Raw genomic sequence first — 22,058 nt, 5'->3', positions numbered from 1 at the left:
TCGGTTCTGTGCAAACCCTTTAGTACGAGAGTCAAAGAAGCAATTTTATCTAGTTTTTACGATTTAACATTTGACTGATGACGGCTTGATCTATTGGAGAGTCCAACCCCAGGTAAATAATGCTTGAAAAAACTACACGAGGTGTTGTCCGATCTGGGAATCAAATCAGTTACATCCGAACAAAAACTCATATATACTGTTATTAGGTTAAGGAGGATATACAGTCTAGTGCCGGGATATTTCTTAGTAATAATTTTTTCCTTACTGTAAATTATCCGGACAAATAATTCATATCGTGGTTAATTTGATATTATCAGTTTTATTATGGCAGCGGTCCTTCCCCTTATTTTACTTATTGATCTATATTGGTTCCTGCAGATACTACGCTGATAAGTAAACTATGCACACCCGAATCTGTGATAACATATTATTGTTTAAGTCTGATGAACATCCGTAGTGTAAAATATATATAATATGTCCATCTTATTGCTTTATCGGCCGCGAAAATGAAAAAGAGAAGTCCACTTACATTCTCAGATACAATCATCAAAATTAAAGCAAGTTTTTTTTATTTCAATATGATGAAACACATTTGAATTGTCTGGTATAGTCGTCTGAAGGCGATAAAGTGATACGTTCATTTCATAAGAAGAAAAAGCTTCACAAAACCTGGGCGCTTTGGTTATTCAATTTCCCCCTGCAGGTACACAGGTATGGGCGTTTTGATGGGAGAGGCGTTTTGGGAGGGCAGTTGCCCCCCACCCCCTAGATTAAACAAGTATATACTTTATGTAAGTTATTAGGACTACTTAGGATCAAAATATGAAACTAGGCTCCTTACAAGCCAGTTAAGCTCATGTTCATAGACGTGTACATATATGTTCAAGTACATGATGTTGTTTATACTCCACAATATAGATGTTAATAAAGGTCCGCGGGTATTATATTTTGTTTTCGGTGAATAAGTTCTTGCAACCACCATTTCAACCGAAGAAAAAGGTCTGCAATTGATGCAAATGCGACGATTACCCGGATTATTATCCAGAGTTGGCATTTGTTTGTCTATTTTCTGCGAAGCAAACATAATATTTTTTGGTTGTCCATTTACGCATCGAATATTTCCTTAAAGTGAATCTATCAAAAACACGACTTATCCTTGGTCGCGCCTTTGTTTTCCATGATTCATTGATTAGTTATATTGCTTTAGCTGATTAGCCTATATGAATTTTAAAATAGAATATAGGTTATTTGATCAAATAATTATATTACTTTTCTAAAACACATACTTAATAGATTTTTCTATTTGATGGAAGAATTACCAATTTTCACAGTTAGTTCGGATCAAACGTTATCAGCCGGACATGATTGATGATTTTTTTTTATAAAATATTGAGATTATAGGTACGTCATATGTAGCTCATAATAGGTAATAATTCAGTATCAAACACATCCACGGAGGTATATATTTGATATATATTATAAATTTCAATAGAATATGTCTTAATAAACTGAAATAATAAAAATATATTTTTTTCAAAAATATGGTAAATTGTAAATACATAGATATTGCCTCGTTCAAGGTAGAAGGACTATTTATTATAGAATTAAACGTTGTTAGCTAGTCGCGATAAAAAAAAAACATAGATTACCGACGAACGTTAACAAAAACCAGTTAATTATATGGAGCGCGGAAATTATACCTTATCTATTTGAGTAATGATGATAACTTTTTATTGACCTTCATTAACTGAAGCGCGTGAGGGAGTCTAGGAACAATTCTTTTCACTCACAAGACATGTGTTTAATATTATGGTACTTGGTAGTTTAAGGGTGTTGTGACGTCAGTTAACCATATTTTTCATATTGATTTTCCTATATTATTTCATACCCACAGGTATTGAGGTCATTGCTACGATGGGGTATTCCTTATTTACATACGTGACCAAAAGAAAGTCTTTCACATTGTTACTTATTGGTTTGGGTAATCATACATTATTCATTCTTGCAAATTCTTTCATCACACTTTATTACAATTGGTATTTACAATACAAAACTTACTTCCTAGTTTATAATATTTGTTATTTTGGTGCTTAAATTGACTAAAGTAATATCACAAATGTTTTTTTTACTATAGGTGTTACGTAATACAGATGGTATAATGAGATATCGATGTGCATTAACGCAATCACAATGGTATCTTTTGATATTAAATTCATTGTCAAAATTAAATTAACATAATAATAAGTAATCAGGATAATTATGCCACTTCTAAACTCAATTTGCATTTTATAGGCGATTAGTAGAGGTAGATTCATATTATACAAATTTGCTCTATGTAAAGAAATATAGAGACAAGATAATCTTTACAATGTCACAGTCGTTGCAAATTTAAATAAACTTCTGTCTTTGTCATGGAATCTTAAATAATATACATCAGATGTCTTTCTCTAAGTTACAAGAATTATTTTTCAAATACGCCTTTTCAAAGGCATTCAAACCCAGGGGCTTAATCCCGTCTCATTAATTAAGAACGTTTACACTTTCTCAATTAGAAAGTCTCCACAACCGGGTGCATTTGGCTTTCACACACCACTTTAAACTCCTACTAAAACCTCAAGTATCCAAATTGCGTCTTTCTTTCACTAGAAGTCTTGCGCATCTTTTTCACGAACACATCTTCCTTTAAAGATTCAAGTACACTGCTTCTAATATTTGAATCCGTCATTGTAAACGCCTGTGGTATCCTTTGAGCATCTTTTAGCAATGCTATCACGTACTGTTGCCACTGCTACGGTGACTAGATGCATTAGAGCGAGAAACAGCGCTGTCAGTGTGATGACCACCATCGTCTGCTCTGGCTTCGACCAGTCCACGACGGGGTAGACAAACGGATTTCCCCACCTGAAATTTAATGAATAGAGCATAATAAGTCGCTAATTACTACTTTATTAAGAAATTACTAAAGACGGTGGCAACAATATTGTGACCATGAGTTGTCGACGTTGATAGCAGGTAATTAGGTATGTGTATTATCTTGCTAATAAACCTAAATGGGATGTAGGTATGGTGTTTCAATACGTTTTATTTTGTGCTCAGTTTTTTTGATTCGACTCTAAAATTATTATTCACGGAATTATTCTGAACATATTTTAAAAAAAAATTGAACATTTATATTCGAATAATATCCACATATGTATACCTATTGTATTTATTTTAAAATATAACTAAAATACGAAGTTAAATGGTATATGAGATATGTCATCTTAGTTATACTTATATGAGCGTTTACTTAAATTAAACTAACTGTTGGTTAGTGTAAAATAACTATGGAGAGATATTTTCTGTGCTTTACGACAGTAGCCTTGATGGGTAATGTCCTTAAAAGATTTTCTGATATTATTAGCCAGAAAGCGTGAACGTTTGCAAAATTCCTTTACATATGTCACTAGCGGAATGTGTGTACATATGTGATTTGGAGTGCTAAATATAATATAGAATCAAGATACGTAAAAATATCTGCAGATTTCGATTTTTGAAGTACCACTACTGCTTTTGAGGTGATAGCTAATCACGCAAGATAGCGCATTAGCTTGATAAAAATATTCTACTCATAGAGTCTCTTTATGGCTTCGTCGCCCGAATAAAAACGTCATCTTATAGTAGTCATCCATAATGGCCCGATTTTCTGCGAGCTAAGTGCGGGAAAAGGAGTTCATTACCATAACCAGTATTCTTTTTTTGATTTAAGTACGAAAGTATTTCTTCAAAATATTTTATGACCACTTCATGCCTTATGAAACCATGATTTTAATGAATGGAACTTTGATTGGTCTTTTCTAAAATAATCCGCACTATGGCGCAATATAACCACGGTTTCATGCTTCTAAGATGTATTGATAGATGTGTGAATGCTGTACTATAAAAGCCTAATGATTTAACCAAGAACATGTTGGGTGTCGCAACATTCCTTTTGATACGCTGTCATTGTTTGGTAGCGTCGAGGAATGTAATTTTGACAGAACATGCATAATGCCTATAATGCAATAACGATGTTAAAACGTACCTTCTTGAGATTCGTTGTTTATTTATCTTATTGTGTGTGCTTCGATTCTTAAACACCTTACTATAAGGATCCTTCGTAGTTTTGCAAATTAAAGATTTGTGTCATTTGGGTAAAAATAGCGCAAACTTTAGAAATAATTTTATATAATAAATTATTCTACATGATGTTTCATTTTATTAATCAAGCATGCAGCAACTAACTTAATATGGAACAACTTCTCTTTAAGTAGTATATAATCAAGAAAATGATGTAGATTAATTGGTAAAAAGATCATTAAAATATCAATTGCAAATAAAAAAATGTATTTCAGCGTTCAGACACAGATGATCTATAATTCTCGCCTGAATTATAATTATTAATACAAAACCCTCATAATGACGGCTTAGTAATGTTTTGCCAAATGACCTTAAGTAAGCGGCAAAGTACTGAACGTTTCACCGATTCATTACGCAAAAGAGTCAATTAACAAAGTCATACTTTGACCACAGTTAAATTCGCAGAAGTTTGGTTTTTTACTATGTTTCTCGTACCTATACATCCAACATCTTTGCGGCTGCATTGTTAAAAAAAGTGTCATTGCACTTAATCTAGGTAGTCTACGAAATATTATTTAATCTAGATGTTAAAAATGGCATTAATAAATCAAGCAAATTGTCCTTTCTCATGTTAGTTTGTTAATGTTAGTAGGTCTGAATTTAGTAAGATGAATTCTACATTTTGTATGTCTTCAAACTGCTACAAATCTAGAAAAACTAGACCGGCAATTTATTCGAATGCATTTTTTTATGTTTTTATATTAGAATATTTGTCTTGTTTGTTGGGAAATCTGGAGTAAAAAATTTCAGGGCTACCAACGGTTTAGGTATGTGAGTTTTTCTAAATCCCGAAAATCGATTTCACAGTCTTAAAAAAAAGGAAAAGATATTAGTGGAGCACAGTAAGGACTATCATATATCGCGAATTGTAATCAGTACTAAACTGTATTTTACGACTTAATCTTACGAAAGGATAGAAGTAATAAAGGCTTCAGGATATCGCGAATAATCTACAATGATGAAAGTTTTGTTTATCTAGGATGTTAATATGAAACTGAAAATAGTTAAGATTTAACATTGATGTCAAGGGTATCGTTGAGTATCGGCGTGACCTCTAACCCGATAGCTCCGTCACTAGTTTACACATTGTCATTCTTGCGACACTCCGAGTGCACTATTAGATCACGAGAGGTCCCTGACTTTTATTCTTTGCATCTTATTTAATAAGTTTGTTTATGTAAATATATTTAATATTATGAATTTATTCAAGAGTTTTCATGGTTTCTAAAATTCTGTTGCGTAACTGCTTAAAGAATGTAAAATATATGTTATACTGGTAGTGCTTGTAATATATAACATTTTATTAGAGTCAATGTGCCATTGAACAATTTGCCGGAATAAACAGTTGCCTATAAAGCCAGGAATTGGTCTATCTGTGTGTCAAATTTAATCGAAATATTTTACAAACATAGAAAGTCCTCATTAGCTTTCATACTTATAAAATATGTATTGTAGGATAGTAGGATAATATTAATAGGGTAGAAATGGCAAAGGGTCCATATGACCCGACTCCTGCGGGCTTGCCTTTCGCAATTTATGAAAAATTAATTATCATTAGAACGATTTTTAAACATCATTTATCTCTATTAGTAAAGCGCGTTGGGGTAAGATCGTAGGAGGTGTAACATCGTATAAATCAAATAACTCGCTATTGTGTTATAATTTTTGTTTTCGGACAACACTACCAGCGACCCCATCTTGTTCCCTACATTCCACTAGTTCGCATGAGTGAATCCGTCAAGTAAATAATGTTTACGGTGCTAACAAACAGAATATCGGTATTTCGTCGTTCCCTGGCAGATCCGGATTAACCCCATGCAAGAATTTGCCTAATTTTAATTTAGTATTTACTGTTTTCAATTAATTTTGTAATTATGTAGTATCATAAAAGAAATAAATCTTGTGACTTGTTTATTCAAATTTGTCGAAACACGTACTTATATTCCCTGAGATCCGATTTTTACGCATACAATTATTTGTCGTTAAAGAACGGATAAAAATCGTTCAATCTAGCACTTGTAAAATATTGCAAGTTTGTGTCAAAATTTATACACGTGAACGTCTGAACTCAGTAATTATGTATTTTTTTTTAGCTCAGGTGAATGATCGATTTTGTTTATTTGTTATTTATTTAAACGTGTATGTACAATTTCTTCGAATATTTTTAAAAATATCTACAGTGTCACTCAAGTGGGGTAAGATCGTATGTTTAGAACTATTAAAAAAAATAAAGTTCGCTTCTAAAAATATTTTACAATTTTTTTATGATTTTTTTGAATGTTTATAAATGACTATCTAGATCAGAATATACTCTTTTTATGGATTTTAGGATCCCTTTAACATAGACGGTTTTAGATAGTAGTCCGAACTATACCTGTGAAGGTCCTATCTTTCTCACACATTTCTAATAGTATGGTACTTTTTTAAAGCCTTATAAAACATTAACTGTTATATTTAAGAAATCGAAAAAATATATACCATTTAATATATTTAATAACATATAGCTAAGTTAATGATTCATTATGAAAACTCAAATAGAATTCTTGTAAAAAAATATTTCGAGAACACTGTTTAACACGTTGAAAAAGCGTCCGATTTAACCCCAACGCACCTTACTTATACATCGTATCGGGTTCCATTGCGTAAAAATTCATTCTTCGCCACTGCAGGATTGTGCGACAAAATAGTCCGTTTTAATAACGCATATTATAATTGGTTTATGTAAGCGCATCTGTAATGATGTTGAATGTCACTCTATTTTTAATCGATGCTAACAATAATTAAGCCGAAGACGCTTCTGCTTATTTTTGGCTTTAGCATCATTCCGAGTATATAATAACGAAAGATGTTACGACGGCAGAGCTTTGATCAGACGCCTGTTTATTTCAGATGCCTGGCGCCTCCACGTCTCGACACGCGTTTAGGCTCTGACCTACTTCTTTAGTAGATAATAATAAATATACTGTTTTTGATAACCAGATATGTTTTCTGCAACATACAGAGATAAGAGATCTCATTAAAATAAATACTGATGTTTAATCCGTTCTTTAATAAAATAAGCTGTAGGCGTTGTAGTTTTATCATTGCATACACAATCAGTATCGCGTAGTATATACAGCGTTATCTAATAAGGCAATAATCCCGACGTTCATATCAGGATATAAAATGTCTACTATATATTCGTAAACGACCGTGAAACGCTATGATGTATTTCTTACTTCGTGTAAAAATGACTCTTTATTTATTTTATTTAGTAAACTTATATGGTGACTTAAAATTATAACATTAAATTAAATGTAACAGCATTTTCAATAACATACTTCTTCATATAACTAAATGTTGCTATGTGTTGCCGAGTAAAACAAATGGAATATCGACATGTTGGCCACCTGTTGTATCAGGAACAGCTAGTATTCCGGCCGCCGCGCTGGCATCCAGCCTAAATATTTGAACAGTGGCACTTTTACTTTGTGGGATGGTGTCTACTTTTATCGATATTATTTGTATTATAAGATTTTCCAACTACTCTTTTTGAATGCGGTAAAGCCATGCTATGCTGTCATTTCCGGCTTGATCGGGGAAATACAGTTTCAAGACATCCTTCGTGAAATGTCAGCTTGCTGCTACATTTCGCATGGCATGCGACACACCCGCAAGGTCAAGCGACCCTCTACTTTCCCTAATCCCTGATCCTTTCACTTAAGACGGATAGCGTATACATATTTTTTGAATTGTATATATTAATAAATGTTATGAGAGTAGCTCAATACAAGGTGACCTATCCGCTACTTTGTTCATATATTCAATAAAAATAACTCACGGATCAACTCCTCCAGCGAAGTAATAAATGACAGTGAATAGCATGTAAGCGCCGGCAAAATACAGCGGCTGCATGACGTGCATCAGCCGACTGGGGTGCGCCGAGAACACCAGTTCCACCACCATCACCGCCGAGTTCACGCCGTGCAGCATCACGTCCAGGATCGGGTTAGGGGCGTAGTTCACCGTGTTCGGGGCTGTGATTTATTTGGATTAGACATGTATTTCATGGTGTGACGGTTGTATAGATTGCCCTATCGAATTATAATACGACAAACTTGATTCTTTCTTAATGGTTCTTCTGTATACCATGATTTGCATTATATCAATATACAAATGAATTCATCGAGTTCTAATTTAATTATAAAGAAATACTTATGCGTTACGTACAGTTGTCAATGTAACTAATATTGGTTTGTCTTCTTTGTGCTTCTTTATAATCAGTAATTTGGTAGAAAGCATAGGCCGGTTTATTATGGGGTGACACATTTACTACATTAATGGCATTTTTTAAGATATTGAAACCTATCACTTCTTATTGCAAATGTTAAAACTTAAGTTTAGTTACGAGTTTGATTAATTATCGACCTTGTGACAAATGATTAAGCACTCACACGTTTTCAAAATGCCCCAGTAGAACACAGTGATGAGAAACGCCACGGGGATGGATATGTTGTACAGAACCCAGTACGTCTTCACGTACCATGGCAGTCCAAATGTTGCATCTGAAAACAGTTAAAATTACGATATTTTCACTTCAATTATATTCTAGACTAGCTTCCGCTCGCAGCTTCGCCCGCGTGGATTTCGGACTTCAAAAATGGAGCCGGTCGCGAACGTTCGAGAATGTTCGTTTTACGAAGCTACTCGCTACGTGATTCGCTAGCCTCTAGGTGCCAAGCAAGCCGCCTGCCTGTGCGTTCGCGACCTTATATATATACAAAAATAATCCTTATAGCATGATTCAGTATTCACGCATGATGGCTTATTATTAGCGTATTTTATGTATAACTTTGGTGTTTCTATACCGATTTCTATGATTCTTTTTTGACAAACATAATGAGAAAGCTTCGAACTGCTAAGCTATCGGGAGTTACACGTGTTATTGTGAGTCAACCATAAAAGATAGACATATGCTGTCGTGGGATATTTTTACATAATTTTAAGGAGAACATTTCTGTCATACATGATTTCTGTGTAGCTTTAACCAATAAGGTTGCACACGCGACGGAAGCTTAAAAAATGGAGTAACTTCTCCCGTTTTCCCAACATTTCCCTTCACTGCTCTGCTCCTATTAATTGTAGCGTGATGAAAAGTATACTATAACCAGCACAGGAGTATGACAAATAATTGTACCAAGTTTCGTTAAAATCCGTCGAGTAGTTTTTGTTTCTATAACGGTTATACAGACAGACAGACAGACAGACAGACAGACAAAAATTTTACTAATTGCATTTTTGGCATCAGTATCGATCCCTAATCACCCCCTGATAGTTATTTTGGAAATATATTTCATGTACAGAATTGACCTCTCTACAGATTTATTATAAGTATAGACTAGATTTTGCTCGCAGTTCCGTCATTAACGTCCTTTCTTGGGATACTAAGTAGCGTATAACCAGTAAGCATAAAAAAATTATAACTATAACGGATAAGTTGATGTCGATTTAAGCGGTTCAATAAACATACGTCAAAAATGCCAAGAAAACGGATAATACAAACCTAGTACGGAAAGAATTTTCAACACCGCATTAGTATTGCAGACTTAAGCTTTTTATCTTCTATATACTTATAATAAATCTGTAGAGAGGTCAATTCTGTACATGAAATATATTTCCAAAATAACTATCAGGGGGTGATTAGGGATCGACACTGATGCCAAAAATGCAATTAGTAAAATTTTTGTCTGTCTGTTTGTCTGTCTGTATAACCGTTATAGAAACAAAAACTACTCGACAGAGTTTAACGAAACTTGGTACAATTATTTTTCATACTCCTGAGCTGGTTATAGTATACTTTTCATCACGCTACAATTAATAGGAGCAGAGCAGTGAAGGGAAATGTTGGGAAAACGGGAGAAGTTACTCCATTTTTTAAGCTTCCGTCGCGTGTGCAACCTTAATGGTTAAAGCTACACAGAAATCATGTATGACGGAAATGTTCTCCTTAAAATTATATAAAAAATATCCCACGACAGCATATGTCTATCTTTTATGGTTGACTCACAATAACACGTGTAACTCCCGATAGCTTAGCAGTTCGAAGCTTATAACACTCTCAGACGCTGACGGCGTCGCGGGCACAGGTATTAACAATAATATTGTACGGTTCCGTATTGCGATATTTTCAACAGTATTGTGGATTGACATATTATATTACCCTACACTACCCTACTAAAATACGAAAGTTAATCAGTCTGTTACATCAAAACCACTGAACCGTGAGGAAGGACATAGGCTACTTTTTTTTACGAAAAACGACGGAAACGCGGACGAAGTCGCGGACAACAGCTATGCTATATAAAATACCGAAATCTTCATAGGTTTGTCTATAATATTAGAGGAGTTCCTTCGATTTCACCAGGATCCCATCAACAGACCCTGACCGGACAATCGGACCACCTGCATACCACCATACATTAAAAAAACATCCCGACAAATTGAGCATCTCCTCCATTTTTAAAGTCCGAAATCCACGCGGGCGAAGCTGCGGGCGGAAGCTAGTAAGTAATATTAGCACAGATTAGACTTTACTCTTTTGTGAAACATTCTCATTACCACTTATAATTTCCAACAAATATGACATATATGCATGTTTATTTTATATATTTGTAAGTAAATGAACCGTAAGACCATAATTTAATTTCTGAAATCGTAACTAGTCGGTAACTTGTTTTTATGTCACGTTATCAGTTGCAAATATAAATAGCTAAAGGAGAACGCAAAACTTATTTAACTTATTATTATAATAATTTATAAATAAAATAATTACCTAATATTTTTTTAATACGTACATTTTATTAAGAGAATATTATGAATAATTAAGATTTAAAAGAAAAATAATATTAAAATAAATTCAAATGAAAATACTTTAAAGATTTTATCGCGGTTTGTTATATTATAATTTTCTCCCGAAGTTAGAAACATGGTCGGGGCGCCCTTTTCCGTCTACGGGGGTAAATCCGTCTTTCTGCAATTACGGGCGTTCTAATTATAGAACAGCTTTAAAAGTTGTATAGATAAATAGGGGATTTATTGAGTCTTTTACTTACACGGCTACCGAAGCTATTTTTCGATTAGAATGCCCATAATTGATAAAAGACGGATATGCCCTAGTAGACGTAACAGGGCGCCCAAACTATAACGAAAACACTACATATCATCTAATATAACATAAACATTCAGACATATTTAAAATGTCAATACAAAGACAAAGTGCATAATATTATGTTTGTCGATTTGTTTAACTAGTTATCTATGTATTATGAGTATACCCTTATATGCCATAGCGTTGAATTGGTAATGATAGCGTTGTTTACCAGAGACATGACATATCCACTAACATAATATATAAATACGTGTATATTCCGAATAATAATACTACAATATAAGAAAGGTACTCATCACTTAGATAAATATAATATACATAATATTTTTGTATATTTGTTAAACTATTTATCTATGTGATAAGTATAACCTTATATGACAAAAGCTCGTAACATTTACATAATGATAACGTTGTTTACCAACCCATTTAACCCTGAGCTTAGTTTATTTTATGGTTTGTCCGTCAAATTCATAGAAACATTTACATTAAGTATACCTATTATCTATGTTGTATGAATTATACATATTTTATTTCACTAAGTTATTTTTATTCTGGCGGCAGAGTGGCTATAAATAAAGTAACTTGAATTAAATTTTATGTCATGATTTGTGATGTTTATGGCTAGTATTTTTATTAACAGCAGTTCTGATTAGCTAAAAAGAAAATAATGGAATCTGATTATTTCGCTAGGTGTAGTTCAATTGTAATGTATGAAAATTTTATATGCCTTGGTAGTGTATTTGTATTGCAGTGCGACTGCAGTGTTAAGGGTTCGATTCTCGCATCGGGTAAAGTGATACTGGGTTTTTCTACTCTGTATCATTCTGGAGTCTGGAATTTGTGCCCCATATGGCGCTAGATTACATAGGTGATAGATAACATCACGGGACGAAATATGCATGGTGTAATGGGGGTGCACCAGTTGCGCCTCTGCCTACCCCTTCGGCGTAAGCACACCTTTGAATAGTTTATTTAGCTAGCGAAATACTATCTTGAAATCTCTGCAATTCTAGAGTAAAAACTAACGTGTTTCAAACAGAAAGTCGTCAACTACAAACAAACAAATATGATATTAATTACATTGACAAAAAATATTCGACATAATTCCCTTGACATTTACAAACAATACAATTATTGTTGTACCTTTCGCTCATAGGTTAATGAGATGAGGCTTAGAAAAATGACAAGGTCCGCTCTATGTGTCGGAGGTCGCGATACCGACCGTCACGGGAGGCGGGACGTGATCTCCGCTTTTGGTACGTGTCTTTTATCATGGAGACAATACACAATGCCAGAGGAATTTATGATATCCTTCCTGGGCCGTCCTATCAAATCTCTTACAGGATAAGAAATTGCATATACATAACACAGACTTAAACAAATTAAGAAAAAGAAATGCGTACCAATAGGCTTTTTAAAGTAAGCATATGCTGAAACGGCAGTAGAAAACGCTTCAGTGAGAACAATTAGTAGCAAACCCCAGTGTGTTAGATATATGAACCAGTAGCCGAGAGGTATGTCCAATGTCAAGGGCAGCATGACCATAGATGCAATGAGCACGCACGTTGAATACAAGAGAAGCACGCTTCTGAGCCATAGCAGCGGCAGAGACGAGCGGTTACTTTGCCAACAGCTCACGTAGAAATTAACCGGAGACGCGTGTTCCAACATACACATCCGCCAATGAAACTGATTTTTTACCCACTGCATTATTGTTTAGCCACAAGTAACATGAACGCACATTGAGTTTCACGATCACTACGGCACTACAATCACTTTATAACGTTACTTCCTGAGGTCTTTGTGCGGCGCGTGTTCATGTCTGCATTAAATCGCACATAACGTTATCGATAAACTTTATCAAATGAAATATTACGGTACTAAATAGGAGCGATCGTCTGCAATGTTGATATTGGACTGAATTGCGAAAATTGCTCGATGCCACTGAAGCGTGAAAACGCCTGCATCTGCAACGAGAGACCGACTGAACTTGTTCTTATTGTGGAGCCAAGGTCCGACAGCTCACTTACTTTGTTCAATTGTAAATTGCTTTTTAATTTACTATTTCAGTGACTAAATTAACAAAAATGGGTGATCACAATTAGAATTTTAATTTTTTTTTAATGAGCTGGGATTATTTACTAATGATGGCGCAACTGAAATGGCTATTAAATTACCGTAAGTAAGGCGTACCTTGCGTACCGATCTTTATCGGTATAGTTTTTCCCACAGTAGAATAATGACTTATGTCGTCATTGAAAATTAGATGTACTACATTGAGTATGGGAATAATATTTGTATCTGACTATGTTGTTGGCTCACCTTTGTCTACATATTAATTATTGCAAACATGAACTTGACTTGGCGGAACTAGTTAAGGAACGTAATTATTGTTATCGAGCATTATTAGTTATAAATTCTCTTTGTATAGAGAATCACGCAAAAAGATTTATGAAGGTATTGTGTTATAAATGATTGCTTTTGTACTTTGAACACAAAATAATTCTTTGATCTATCTTCGTGGATATTGGCTATTGAAGAAATTTTAAGATCAGTCGCATGCGTCCCAGTTGTTTGATGCGCGACAGATTTAGACGCGAATATCTACTGTAGCCTGACAGTGACATATCCACCGGCTGTGGGCGTGTTGTCATTAGCAATACGAACGTTCACAGGACGCAATATGAAACAAAGTCTATGCAATAACAATTAGTAGCGCAACAACGGTTCGGATGAGAGTTATTAATGAACATAGCGTACCTGGTGAGTGGCCTTGTGGTTTCTTAACAGCTACTATGATGCCAAATAGAGATTCCATCACGACGAACAGCAGTCCCCAGTGCGTCATGTACAGGAGGAACATTTCCGTGGGACCCCAAAAGAAAGCCATTGACCAAAATGTGACCACGGATGCCCACAGAAGAATAGGCACTCTCCAACACAAGGGCGACACATTTCTAAAACTGGATTTTCTAAACTGTTCTATACTTTCATTTCCACTGCCAAGTAGGCCAGTAATGCAATATAAGCCGTGCTTCCAAGACAATTGGATCATTTTGTTTGCAATCGGTAAATATGTTGTGTTTAATCAGCTGTTGCGTAACCCTTAATATGTTTGCAGCCGCATCTGTGGACAAGACAACAAAATCTAGGAAAAATTCACAACACGTTCATGGTCGATGTCACTCATAAAATGTTGGGTCGTATGTTTACTCAGCCCGTGTTACCTTGAGGCATACGTTAGTAAAACTGCAGCCCATGAAATATAGTGGTCAATACCAAAATGCTTAGAAGTAAGTTCAGGGTCTCGATGTCTTTAAAACCCTGTACATTTTTGTTTCCAAGTTATAGGTTTCCGTTAAGTCCCAGAAAGCAATTGTATTTTTATTTCTTATTTAAAAAAATATGATAAATTATATGTTACGGGTCACATATAAAAGAAACAAAGCAGAAACAAACAAAACAAAGAGAAAAGCAAGGTGTATTCTATATTAGGAAATAGCTCAGTTAATTTCGTTTCGATAGTATCCGCGATGCAGCGGACGGCAAGCCGGTTGTGAAACAAGAGGCCGGGGGTTCGAGAGACCTGTGCGTGTGATTCGTAAATATGTATCGAGATAAGGTTTTGTGGGATTCACAACATACAATTCATCTATTGGTATAAAGGAATTTTCGTATCTCGTGGGGACCGGAATATAGTCACAGATTAGCTCTTGATAAAGACTGACAAGCGGCGATAGCCTAGTTGGGTGTGCAACGGACTGCCGAGACGAATGTCCGCAGGTTCAAATCCCAAGGGCACACACCTCTGACTTTTCTAAAAAATCATGTGTCTATTCTTTGTGAATTTATCGTTCGCTTTAACGGTGAAGGAAAAAAACGTGAGGAAACCTGCACATCTGAGAAGTTCTCTATAGGAATTTCGAAGGTGTGTGAAGTCTACCAATCCGCACTAGGCCAACGTGGTGGACTAAGGCCTAATCCCTCTCAGTAGTAGAGGAGGCCCGTGCTTAGCAGTGGGCAAGTATATAATACAGGGCTGATATTATTATTATTATTAAAGACTGACAAGCGTATTGATTGTGATAATTTACAGGCTGATTTTTCAGTCATCAGATAAAATTTATTCGACCGATAAAGTACAACACCAACGAATTAGAATTAATACCTGTACAATATAAAGACTTTTATATTCAGTCAGGTTATAATTTATTTGATGAATAACTTTTATTGGACGATTAATCATTTCTTATAATTATATTACTCTAAGCGAACTTGTTACTTTGTTTATTATGCCTTTTACTTCACCTATATAAATATTTCTTTAAGATCTTGGGTGCATTATTGAATATCTGATAATTTATCAACATATTACATTAAACTCTAAGCTATGACCAATTACACCTGTTATTGGTCATATCTTATATTATCTTACGTAAATAACGTACCTATGTTAATAAAGTAAATAAATGATATAATAATAACGTACGTACGTTATTTACTCATTAGATTTAAATGCGGTGATGTGAAATGTAGTTTCAATAGTAAGTAAGACTTTATGAATACCAAAGATGATAAAAGTCAAGGCAGCAATCGAAGAAGATTATTAATATTACAGATTTGAGTATTGTTCGCAGTTATTAAATATTTTGCAACTTCACAAGGCCTATACTTTTATTATGGTGATTATAAAAATACCTGCAATTTTGATATCATGCATGACAGTTTGCTAAACGATACCTAATTAGCATTTATTAAATTATTTGTTTTTTCAAAGTATTTTTATCAACTATTTTCAACATGAATCAATTTAAAAATATGTACGTATTGAATTACAATATAGATATTAGTTACTATTGATTTTAGATTATGATGTGTTCTAGTACGTAAATTCTTTAGAGTGGAAACTTCTTTCAGCTGCTTTTATCTAGTACAAAGTAAGGTCGTCGCGATACACATTTTCACGTATGACAAAAACGATTTAAATTTGTTTTTATAACTTATAACTTGACTTATATCACACCCAACATATGTTCGAATACATTGTACATAATATATAAATAATAAAGTTAAGTAAAAGTCGTAACAATTGTTACAGTGCATGTAAGAGGTTAACTATTTAGTTACACTCATAAAATTTAGATTTTCCACACACACGTGCGAAGGTTGACCTTAAACGACTTTATGTCATTTTAATGGGTTCTATAATTATGGTAGACCACATTAAGAGGTTTGTATTGAATCATAATATGGTTACGTAATTTTTGCTAGGTTTTATTTTGATCCATTTTAATGGTCATGTTACTTTTAATATGGCAAAGAAATATATGTCCGTGATTGTTGATGACAGATATGACTGTCAAGTCGTATTTTACGAATCTACTATTGTTTTATTATTGTATTTTTACCCCAATTTTTATGACCTATGACGTTAGACCATGGCCCGAACCCAGCGTTATAAATTCGCCCGGGAGGTTGACACTACATAATTGAGCATGTACGGGTCAAAAATTGAATCATAAAAAGATAAAGTTCTAGGTTGGAACAGTGAAAGGCAAATCCGTTTATCTGACTAAAACACAGAATGTTATTATTATAATATTGTTGTGAAACGTAGCATTTGATGTAAACATAGACTTATAAATGAATCCAAGGGTATTAGAAAACGAGGAAAATGCGTTCTTATTATCCTGACCTTAAAGCTATACCGAGTTCGGTGTGAACGAAGGACTCTTGATAATTACGGATATATATTATCATGTATATAAATTATTGTTTCTAAACATCCGCCATTGGGCAGATTTCATTATATAATTTAATGTGTATGCATATAAGTTAGACATAAATAGATAAAGTTTACATTCTATCAAATTTTCGAAAGATGAAGATGTTTATATGAGTACAATCAAGAAAAATCAAATTAATATTTTGTATAACTTGGTGATATTTTTAGTGTTATTTGCGAAGATTAATGCACATTTTAATAGAGGTCATCATTTCTATTCTGAAGTTTAATTCTTATATGTGATACATTATATCGATCGTTATTCGTATGGTAAATATCCTTGGTCTAGTGACGATGGATATGGGCTTATTGATTGGAAGGTAGTGGGTTCGATACGACTGTTCAGGCGCATTGATACTTTATATGAGTTTTACTAACATGAGTTGCCCGTAATTCCGATTTGCAAAGGGATATCAACAATCGGAAAATATTGAAAAAAAAAATATGTGTAGATACAATTCAAAAAACTTAAAAAAATAGTATGAGCCCCTGAATGATTTAAGCAGTATTATAAAGATGCAGATCATTACAACCACATGGAGATAAATTTATATTTATGTAGTCTTGATATCAACCTGATATAGATATTTGAGTCGGTTGTCTAACCACAATACTCGCTAGATAATGGAACTCGCACTGCGTATTTAAAGTTACCCGTAATTTAACCAAAAGTTTCTTTAGTACTTATCAATTCTTTTTTTTATTTATACATTAATATGTCGCTATCGCTACCACAATTAGGGGGTAAGTGGAAGTTATGTTGGTTTCACTGATCTTACGGCAAAATGTCACCAACAACGTAAACACAAAAAAACAGTTTTAAATATGTTTAACTTTTTATTTCTTGCTGTTTTTCTGACAAGATTTGCCAGTTTTGCATCGTACAGAGGGGGGTTGAGGCCAGACGGCTGGTTGTAGAATCTGATGTTTTTCCAAATCAGACGATATATTTTGTCCCGTAGTAACTGATGCCATTTTATATCGCAATACATTGACGTGGGACTTTTATTTCGGGAAAAGATGTTGTTGTGGATGTTGGCTGAGACGCGTATAAAACTAGAATGTAATTGTTAATAAATACACTAAGAAATAATTGTTGAGCGTCGTGTACCGACTGCCGCATCTGGCACCATTGCGCACATGACAGAGTTGCCAAAAAAATTTAAGATGCGGAATGCCTTAATTCTTGCCAAGAACCTGGAAGATTCCGGCCATACATCGTATAGTGACCAAGACCAGACATCAAATGTATGTTCGAACTATTGCGAACAACAAGGTTGTTCGTGTCGCGATTTTGTCCCACAATTTGGGGCGAAGATTTGTTTCCGAGTTATAAATATTGCGCAATTAAATTCCTTGACCTGGAAACGCAAATAAAAACTTTACTTGTATCGTAGTCCAATTCTTTTATTCTATCTTTGCACAAACTAAGCCGCATTTGTTTTTTTTCTAAGTGTATTTAATGACCGAAAGTAAAATATTCGTTTGACTTGTAGCTTGGCAAAGAAATATTTTCCTTTTCAGGGACATGAGAAAATTTAATCGGGTATTTCTAGCGTTTAAAGGTCAGTGAACGACATTTATTGTAGGTGGAATTAATGTTAAGTATTTTTATAGTTCAGCTACCTTTCAGGGTGAAACTGATAACATCGCAGGGAACTCCAATAAAAAATACTATTCGCCTCATTTATAACACGATCATTTCTAAGGCTCAGGTGAAAAAATCTAGAATATATTAAAGAAACGCGCACATAATGGCATTTAAATGAGTTGCATGGCGTTAACAATGGTTGCAATAATTAGTTATCGTGAAGATAATAACTCCGACACGATCGGTGCGTGTCGTTCAGTGGGTGTGAAAGTACAGAATCTATTTAATGTAATACTGATCACTGCATTGCTTGAACTAACAATACTTGTAAGGTAATTTGTTAATATTATTTCCAGAGGAAAATTCAAACTTTGAGTAAACATTTTTGATTGCCCACATCGTCTTGACAGTTGATTGTATATTATGAGTGAATGTAAGTAAATTTAATAAACAAAAACTTATTTTTAATCGGCTTAAAAAAACAAGAGACTATGAATTCTAGTTGTTAAAATTTTTACAGGAGAAGGCGAACTGGATGAACGATGTATATTATATTGATACGTTTTAGATATTACCTAGAGTAATGTTAGTACTGTCAGTGTGTAGCATAGTTAGTACATCTACTTATGACGTCAATTATAGTTTCTGAGTTAGATTCTCTAGTCGCGTGACTATTGGAAAATTGTACCTCAAAAAACAGCTCGCCATTTACTTACGATTAAAACTTATGTTCGATATGGCGATAAACTCACCCCACTAAATAAAATCGAGCTGAAATAGGCGTGGATGTAGATGTATTAGATGCGTCTCCACTAAATGCTGTTAGCAAAATTGATTGCGTTTTATGTAGGTTATTCTGAATGGTATTTTTAATCTATTTCACATAATTCCTTCATCAGAAGTAGGATCTTAAAAGAGCAGTACGTTTAGAATATCTTCGCATATCTAATATATAATTTATTTTCGGGAAATTTTTTTAGAGAAGTTTACATAAAAAATGCAAAAGTGAATGAATAAATTAAAGTACGTCTTCAAACATGTATTTATATTAAAAATTCCGAATATTAACTTCTTTGATGTAATATTTTAGAACTATTCTTAAATACAGTGCAATTGCATTGAACTGCTAGCCGTAATAGCATTAATACGTAAATAATATATAATTATTATATTATAAAAAATACATTACTAGCCTTCTTGTTTAATTATTGAAATAGTTTTTGCAGTAAATTATAATTAGAATTCGTATTATTACATTTCGCTTCTATAAAACATTAAATCGTTAGTCTGTTTTTTTTTTACATACCAACCTTTATTGATTACAATTTACTCAACGTAAACCAGTTTTTTTTTATCTATAAATGGACCATTTCCTGTTAAACGAATAATCGAAGCACCGACAAAATATTAAAATCCAGTACCTGCTTGTGATTTAACACACGCACTATTTTATATATCGTGTTTATTTTCGGGAAGTGTTCGCGTCTATCTCGTATGTGCGCGTGTTTTAGCGCGCGTGTGTCGCGCGACTAACGTGGATGCTGTCGCTGCTTGCGGTTCGGACGTTCAACCAAGGCGCTCTCAAGGCGATATTATGTATATACACACTTGAACTTGAATACTAAACTCGTTCTTAAAAGCAAAACAAATGTGATTACTTTTGAGTAGTGCTGTATGTTTGTTTGTTTTTGTAAGTATTAGGTATACTTAACTTAAGTAATTTTATAGGCCCACTCCCAGCCTTTCCATGTACTTGATGTTGTACATAGAGTTGTCATTCTAGGGATCTTGAGTCTTAACTACTGTTTAGGGATCTACATCCAACATATTTTTTTATTATCAGAACGTAGCCTTGTTTAATCCTCCCTGCAGAATTCAATCACGCGTAATTCGTGGTAGAAACATTTTCACGAATTTTTTTTTGTTCTAGAACTGAAATCCGGGACTAGTCGGTCTTAAACTTAAACATATGCTGCTACACAATCAAGGAAAGAACAAGAAAACCGAATTATAATATATTGGTCAAATCCAGTAGAATATTTTATTTAATTGATGCAAACAAAATCGTGGAAACGGCTAGCTAACATTTTATCACGCTTGACAAAAAATCCGGTTGGGTTCAAGAAAATGTCATTCAATTGTGTGTTCTTGTTGGTTTTCTTCATTAATTTTGCTTGATTATTTTTACTACAGAGGTTTATAGATTTTTTCTAGGTATTCCAATTAATAATTTATTTCCCATTACGGAAAAAAATGGAATTTTAAATTCGTCATTGGTTGTATAATCCTTAAGCTTAATCATCGTCACGTATTATTAACTTGTTGCCGACTGTTTAACAATGTTAAATTTGTTTTTTATGATATGTTCTGAAACAAACTTTATGGCGGTCAAAAAGCTACTTCTTGAGTTTCTTTATTGATCTCTGAAAACATAGCTTTCGATGGGACAAAAATGCAACTAAAACTTCAGTATTTACGTACCTACTAAGGCGGCGTTCGCTACGGCGAGGTACTCCTCGCACTGCATCTGCATCAGGTTTGAAGACTGTACTGACATGACTTGTTTATTATAATTTCCACGTAAACACCTCTTTTATTTTATTTATTTTGCCACTAACGAGTACCTACTAGTATTTTATGCGCTAGGTGAGTCTCTTTGTTTATTTTTTAAAATTGCTTGACAAAATGTCATTAGGCTTATATAAATATGTATCTAGTAAGGTGAGTGAACAAACATGCGTAGACTCGGTAAATTACTTTGTATGTATACGAAATATGTATGCTACTAATTGTCATGCGATATTCATGATCCAAAACTTGGTCTTGGATTGGTCTGATAATTTTAACGTCCCCAAGGTCTGCGGCCTTTGCTTGAGAGCCAATGTCATCACTCTAGTTGCGGCATTAGGTACAGTCAGCAACAGAACTCGTTGAACATAATTTGTTTCCAATATTTCCTAATCATTATCATTTACCATAAGTTACTGATTAATTTAAATACAAAACAACTTGACATAATTGAACTACAAAAGTAGCTGAACGCCGTCAAATCATTCACTGCTAAACATTACTAGCAATTTTTTATGATCTGTAATAAATACAAATATGGCTGAAATTACCAAATTCTTTGTTTTATATAAAAGCTTTTTTTCTAACAGTCCAGAATATCAATTAAATTGTTATTTTATAACATACTAGCTTTGGCTCGCTACTCCGCCTGGGTGAAAAAGTTTTTCAAGGACTAAAGTCTTGCTTTATATTTACCCGGGATAGAAAGTAGCGTATAGCGCTTAAGAGTAATGTAGCTTCCTATTAGTGAAATATTTTCAAAATCGGTTCAGTAGTTCCTGAGTTTAGCGCATTCAAACAAACAAACT

At 33.9% G+C, this 22,058-nt stretch overlaps 1 protein-coding gene across 3 annotated transcripts; it reads right to left on the bottom strand.

Moving 5' to 3' along the window:
- Positions 1–1,995: 1,995 nt before the first annotated feature.
- On the bottom strand, positions 1,996–20,231 carry LOC115443777 (protein rolling stone). 3 transcript variants are annotated; one of them, XM_030169337.2, is made up of 5 exons: positions 20,103–20,231; positions 14,066–14,432; positions 8,592–8,702; positions 7,979–8,174; positions 1,996–2,901 (listed from the first exon to the last, which is right to left on the bottom strand). In XM_030169337.2, exons 2-5 carry the CDS (start codon positions 14,358–14,360, stop codon positions 2,706–2,708), a joined length of 798 nt encoding a protein of 265 aa, XP_030025197.1. In that variant the 5' UTR covers positions 14,361–14,432; positions 20,103–20,231; the 3' UTR covers positions 1,996–2,705. The 3 variants fall into 3 exon arrangements, with proteins under 3 accessions (XP_030025197.1, XP_030025198.1, XP_030025196.1); XM_030169338.2 differs by lacking the exon at positions 20,103–20,231 and adding an exon at positions 19,992–20,068; XM_030169336.2 differs by lacking the exons at positions 14,066–14,432; positions 20,103–20,231 and adding an exon at positions 12,709–13,270.
- Between the last annotated feature and the right edge of the window lie 1,827 nt (positions 20,232–22,058).

This window comes from Manduca sexta, chromosome 25 (assembly GCF_014839805.1).
Source record: "Manduca sexta isolate Smith_Timp_Sample1 chromosome 25, JHU_Msex_v1.0, whole genome shotgun sequence".
Lineage (NCBI taxonomy): Eukaryota > Metazoa > Arthropoda > Insecta > Lepidoptera > Sphingidae > Manduca > Manduca sexta.
Note: the sequence above shows the minus strand (reverse complement) of the source record. Positions and strands in the feature narration are given on the sequence as shown.

Bases quoted from the DNA above. Each gene is read 5' to 3' on its own strand.
- LOC115443777 (XM_030169336.2), bottom strand. From the start codon at position 13,015: ATGCAGTGGGTAAAAAATCAGTTTCATTGGCGGATGTGTATGTTGGAA. The intron at 8,703-12,708 runs GTACGCATTTCT...AACTGTTTTCAG, and splicing joins TTACTTTAAAAAGCCTATTG to ATGCAACATTTGGACTGCCA. The intron at 8,175-8,591 runs GTGAGTGCTTAA...AATAAATCACAG, and splicing joins CTGGGGCATTTTGAAAACGT to CCCCGAACACGGTGAACTAC.